This window comes from Sinocyclocheilus rhinocerous, unplaced genomic scaffold (assembly GCF_001515625.1).
Source record: "Sinocyclocheilus rhinocerous isolate Xijiao unplaced genomic scaffold, SAMN03320098_v1.1 scaffold3595, whole genome shotgun sequence".
NCBI lineage: Eukaryota > Metazoa > Chordata > Actinopteri > Cypriniformes > Cyprinidae > Sinocyclocheilus > Sinocyclocheilus rhinocerous.
Window position 1 is genome coordinate 127699 of NW_015664998.1, and position 6433 is coordinate 134131.

Here is a 6433-nt window from a genome sequence, read left to right on the forward strand (position 1 = left end):
TCCGTTTGGTCATGTGTGCAACCAGATGCATTCAAAACTTAGCTTCTATAAAAGAGCGGCAAGACTTTTTTTTTTAGTACGTAGAGGTTCAATTTCTCAGCCGTTTACGACAGTTGTTGTATCTGAAGTTGAAACGCGTTTGAATACAGCGCCCTCTGTGGCCAGAAAGATCGAACAACAACGTTTCTTACGAGAAGTGTCATCATTTACCTTCCAAACAATTATTGTGGAATTTGTGGGGTGAATAATAAACAGACGCAAATGCTTAGAACAAACAGTCATGTTTATGAAAAAAATATTCCAATTTTTCTTGATTGTAAGTTTTATTACCGTATATGTAATGAAAAATCTGTTAAGTTTAAAACAACTTTATTTTAGTGCTGCCAACTAGTACAATTTTGATGGTCAACATATTTCCTAGGAGAGCCTGGAATAATTGTGCAAGATCCAGAGCAGGCTCATATTCAGACTGTGAATATGATTTTGGACATAGAAACTCTGATAATGTAAATAATTGCAAGAAAACACTGAAATGTATGTGTGAAGCAGCACCTAAAACCTGAGGAATACGAATACAAAGCAAAGCACCAAAACATAACATTTTTGGTAAATATAAAGATAATTCAGCACATAATAAAGCTCCAGTCTTGCTGTATTACCAGGAATATGCTATAATGTTGGCATTCATGATTAAAAGCATCAGTTTATTATTGGGCCATATGTCTGTGAATTCGTCCAGAGCTTCTCCCTTTTAAATATCATGTTGAGCTTCTTTTCTGTAAAGAATCCTCAGTCTGGCCATCTTTAGGTGTCTGATCTCCGTTGATCAACTGTTCTGCAGGTTTCCGTATGATAAAAAAGATACAGTCATAAAGGTACTTGAGCATGGAGCGGTCGTTCTCGGTGTACGTGCTGGGAACAGACTCTCTCTCCAACTGTGGAAAGAAATACAGTAATACAGTTTATAACAACACAATTTACTCTGTTAAATAAAAAAATAGCTTGGAGGAGAAATGAGTTTAGATATACAGTTTAACTATTTACCTCCAGGACAAATCCATATTTTAAAATGACAGCCTTTATTTCCTCATAGCTCAGCTCAATGGAAAATTCATTGGCCATATTCTCATAGTGATAAAGAAGTGGACCTTTGAGAACAAATACAAAAAGCTTTCAACCACACCTGTGTTTTCAGCCTTTCATTTACAGATAAAATTGGACTGAAAATGATTCTACAGAATCTGTGACTTACCCAAATTTATCCAGACACCACCAGGTTTTAGAATATTCCAGATGGTTTCAATGTAATCAAGAACATTGTGTGCGGTGTCAATGAAGAAACAAGTAGCAACACAATCCCACATTTCTGTAAGGAGGATAAAACTTTAAATGTTAAAATTTCAGATGTGTTATTGTCTCCAAGTGCAAATTATAATAATGTACTTGTTTATTAAAATAATCATAAAAACTCACCAGGGTCACTGTATACTTCCTGGAAGTCTCCAGCGACCATAGAGAAGTCGGAGTCTGCTGGGAGACTCTGTGGATTGACATCAGGAAAGGACACGGGTCTTATCTGATCTGAGGACATTTTGTTATTACTGAACTGGTGAATCCAGGGATACAGTGTCAGTGCATTTTCCTTATCACACCTGAGAGACAAAATATCAGTTAGCTTCCTCCTCTTTAATACAGATGTCATATACCATTCTGATTGCTTCGAATTTGTAGTCAGTATTGTGATATGCACAATCCTAGAAGTTCAACCAGAAATAAAAGTTCTAGTGTATTTTACCATATGCCTCCAAGTTACACAATTTAACATGTCACTGATACTTAATAGAGGCAGTTTCCCAAATTCAGAGAGAGAAATTTAATAAATATATAAATATAGCTATTGTTCTAATATTTAATCATTTTTATGTGAACCGTTCTACTTAAATTGTGAAGATGTTAATGTGGTATACCTGTTCAGAACAAAATTAGAGGAGAAGAGCATGAAGAAACTCCACTCGTTGCCTTGGCACGAATAGCCCAAATGAGCGATTTCCCAAGCAAGCCGGCCCAGACCTGACCCTGGCACTAACACTCTGACCTGAGACACATCACTGTAGAAAGAAATATTACAAGGAGTCTAATTCATTTCTTTATCATTTATAAATCATTATAAATTGAGCCCATTTGACATAAGGCTGCATTTATTTAATAAAAAAAATACAGTAAAGACAGAAATATTATTGCAGTTTAAAAGAACTCTTTTCTACTGGAAAATATTTTAAATCGCAATTTATTCCTATGTTAGATTTCTTTGCTGAATTTTCAGTTGCCATTACTTAATTATGTGATATAAATTGTGATATATTTTTCTCAAGTTTCTTCGATGAATAAAAAATTCAAAGCAACAGCATTTAGAAATCTTTTGTAACTTTAGTAATATCTTTACTGTCACTTTTGATCAATTTAATGTGTCCTTGCTGAATATTTAAAAAAAAAAATGGTAGTGTATCTACTGATCTATGGATTGCTCATGACGTCATAAAAAGTGAACCCACCGTGCCGTCATATTGCTATTTCCTATTATTCCCATACATTCTATTAAGCTGTATGATTTTAATGAGAAAACATTACCTACCAAGTCACTGTATCTTAATTTTATGTCTTAAAGGTCCCATATTGTCAAAACTGAAATTTCCTGGCTTTTTTCATGATAACTGAGGTCTAGGTGCTATGTAACTACCATATAAGTTTCAAAACAGTCAGTCCACAGTAAAATTCACACAGCCTGCATAAAGTAGCTGTGATTTTTCACAAAATAAAACTCCAGAAAGGTGTACAATATGGGACCTTTAAGTCTCCCTGCACATTCCTACAATGCAAACATCCCAAGAATGTAAACAGTTATTTGGTTAAAGTCAATTATGTAGATCAGTGAGTGTATCACAGTTTCCACAAAAACAGTTTACAATAAAGATAATAAGAAATGTTTCTTGAGCACCAAATCAGCAAATTCGAATGATTTCTTAAAGATTGTGTGACAATAAACACTGGAGTAATGGCTGCTGAAAATTTAGCTTTGCTATCATGTGTACAAACCTACATTTTTAAATATATTCAGATAGAAAGATGTTATTTTGCATTACAATATTATTTAACAACATTACAGTTTTACTGTATTTTTGATCACACAAGTGCAGCCTTGTTGAGCATTAGAGACCTCATTAAAAAACTATCCAACCACAAACTTGTGAATGGTAATGTACAGGCATACTGTACATGCATCTTACACTTATCCAGAGTAGTTAAAGCCATGTACCAATTGCATATAAAAGAATCAGAAGATTTTCATAGAATTTCAAAGTATATGTTTATCAAAGTATATTTACCACTGGTCAGGAGGAAACAGTCTCTGGATCTCCTCTATAATTGGTTTATAGCAACTGTCCCTTTCCGCCTTTCCTGCTTCACTCCAGTCACGGACAAACTGCTTTATGGTTGACTTCAGCTTGTCCATGTCAAAAGTCGTGGAGGGCCGCACCTTCCTTGGGTCACCCTTTGAAAAGCAGGGAAAACATTATAGATTAATAGCCTTACTACAACTAACAAAGGAACAGAAAAAAAACACACTTCTGTCATCACAAAAAAATAAAATAAAAATACAACATTATTAATTGTAAGACCTACAGCCACTGATTGCCACCTACATCCTGTCCATATTCCATGTTCTCAAACATATGGAGGCAGTTGTGCACTATGGCCTGCAGCACCTCTTGGTTTCGGTCGACACAGTAGCGTATCTTGTTCAGATTGGGAAGGAAGTTTGTCAGAAGTTGCTGGTGGTGATCTGGAAGGCATCGGAACTGCCCCTCGGCTCGATTCACACGTTCATGAACATGAATTCTGAACACAGTGGAATCCATTAAATATATTGAGGATAGAGGAAAAAGTAAATTAAAGGAAATAAATAAACAATCAAACAAGCAAATAAGTTGATTTTAGAAAATATGGACTTAGGTTTAATGGACCAGGGCATTATTTTAAATTTCAAATCAAAACTTTATAAGCAGTGGGGATCATAACAGAATTCTATAAAGATATTTTTCATTTTAACCCTCTGGTGTTGTTCGGCCATTTATGACCGGAAAATTTTTTTTTTTTTAATTGTGAAAATCACTACTTCATCGGAATGGCACGAAGCTTGATGAATGTTATGGCAGTCGCTATGTGGCCAAAAAAAAAAAAATTGCGGACTTGATTTAAAAAAGCTAAATGGTCGTAAAAAATAGTCACACTTGTGTTGTTCGCGGTTAAAGATGACCGCCATTGGAAATGAATGGGAAATACGCAAAAATACAGAGGATTTTTTTGTGTGTACAATCTACAAGTGTGACTGTAACACAAAGCATGATTTTATAATGCATGAAATAAAATCAATAATTCAGCCACAATGCAGTAAAACCACAGACACCAAGGAAGGGGTTACACTCTAAAACATCAAGAGTATAAAACAGACACACACACTCAATTATACACACTCACAGACACACACACACACAACACTATTATACACACAAATGAACTGATGTGGCTGTAACAATATGGCAAAATTGAGCCAAAAGACTCAAATAAGAGGTTGAAATCAGATCGATTAACCTCTGATAAAGCATTCCTGTTACATTTTGTTACATTCTTGTTGAATTTTGTATGTCTTCAGGTTTGACTGTAGTAAAATTAATGCAAAAACCGACATTTCAAACAAAAAAAATCTTAACCTTTACAAAAAATTGTCTTTGAGAATGTCTAAATATATATCCAAATTCACAACTTAATCAAAATAAGTATTTATGTCTAAAAACAACTAGAAAATGTATAAGCCTTTTATATAGAGCTATATAGTAATATAGTGGCTAAACCATGGAATTGCAGATGTTTTTCTTTTTTACTCCCACCAGATGGCACTCATCTGCCTTCAAAAACTGTATTTTAAAGGCATTGTCTCTATTTAACATGAAATACTGTCGTGATCGAAAAGTAATATAAAAATATTAGATTTTTTATTATTTTCAATGGGAAAAATGTATCATAATTATTGCATACATTTTAATTAGTATCATGAAACTCTCTCAAAATACAAAAGAAAAAATATATTACATTGATTTTACTGATAATGAAAAAAAGGTGTTCGTTCACTTTTGACCGCGAACAACACAAGTGTGACCCCCAAATGAACAATGCCAGAAGGTTAAATATTAAAGCTTAAATAAAGAACAGTGGCTGTGTGGAGCAGATGGGAATTTGATGGTCCAGCAATCAAGTGTTTACCTGTAGTATTTAAATGCATTGATGACATTCCAGAAATGTTGTCTCTCTAATCGCGCATCTTCTTCTGGGGAACATTTATTCCTCTCCCGATAGTTGTAAAATACCTCTGGTTTGGAAGCTGGTACTGTTTCATCCGTGCTGTCAGCCATTGCCGTACACTGTAACGTTAGGCGTAAGTAATCGACAATCGACAACATAAGTGAATACAGGGAAGATAATGGAACCCGCACAGACACAGTCGATTCGTGTGTTCGGCTTGACGTTGTTCGGCGTGTAGTGTCAAATACAGACACTGTGAAAAGATATTTGTTTGTAAAGTATCTGTTTTATATAAAGGAAAACTAAACAAAAACCGTTCTTTATTAAGGATGCCATATAACTCAACCTAGATTTTGTATCATTTAATAAAATTATCGTTAAATAGGCCTATATAGTGATAACGAATACAATTCTGTCAGAGAGTGAAATGTTTGTACGTTATGTAAATTAATACTTCCGTGATTTCTACAACACGTGTGGAATTGTGACCTATCCCTTTAGTCAACTTTGCCATTTTGGCCACAAACATTGTGCAAACACATAGAAAGTGCGCACTGAATTTAAATGAAGAAAAATTTTTTTTTTTTCTTTTCTTCTTTTTTGTCCATAGCCCATTTGAGTGTGTGATGTGTTTGATGCTATTATTTTGATTTATAATATTTTTGATGCTAATATTTTGTTTGCACAAATGTAGGCCCATACATGGTGTTTAACAGATGTATACATGGTGTTTAACAATATATTGCCAAGCAAAATAGGAATATAGACAAAGAGAAATATAGAAACACATCACGTTTTCACAGGTCTCTTTAAAACTTTCACCCCCATACACCCCTAAATTCTGTTTCAGATGTACATGTTCAGATGTATCTCTGTCAGTGGGACGATGAAACTGGACAGATATAGCCCATAGGTATAATCATGTTGGTTTTGATGGAGAGGATTATGAGACTGCATTTAGAGGGAAAAAAATATATCCCACAACAGAGAGTTGGAATAATAAAACAGATCTGCTTCAACATTCTACAATTCATCACAGATGATTGTATTTTCTTTCTACACAAATACTTGGAGC

At 34.4% G+C, this 6433-nt stretch overlaps 1 protein-coding gene across 1 annotated transcript; it reads right to left on the minus strand.

The window, feature by feature from the left end:
- Positions 1-335: 335 nt before the first annotated feature.
- Positions 336-5556, minus strand: LOC107730713 (carnosine N-methyltransferase-like). The gene is made up of 8 exons (XM_016541594.1): positions 5320-5556; positions 3702-3897; positions 3384-3550; positions 1968-2108; positions 1474-1652; positions 1253-1366; positions 1045-1148; positions 336-935 (listed from the first exon to the last, which is right to left on the minus strand). Exons 1-8 carry the CDS (start codon positions 5514-5516, stop codon positions 759-761), a joined length of 1275 nt encoding a protein of 424 aa, XP_016397080.1. The 5' UTR covers positions 5517-5556; the 3' UTR covers positions 336-758.
- Positions 5557-6433: the final 877 nt, after the last annotated feature.

Excerpts from the sequence above, each read along its gene's own strand:
- LOC107730713 (XM_016541594.1), bottom strand. The coding sequence starts at position 5,516 with ATGTTGTCGATTGTCGATTACTTACGCCTAACGTTACAGTGTACGGCA. Across the intron at positions 3,551-3,701 it reads ACATGGAATATGGACAGGAT|GGTGACCCAAGGAAGGTGCG; the intron begins GTAGGTGGCAAT and ends TGCTTTTCAAAG. Across the intron at positions 1,367-1,473 it reads GGAAGTATACAGTGACCCTG|AAATGTGGGATTGTGTTGCT; the intron begins GTGAGTTTTTAT and ends TCCTCCTTACAG.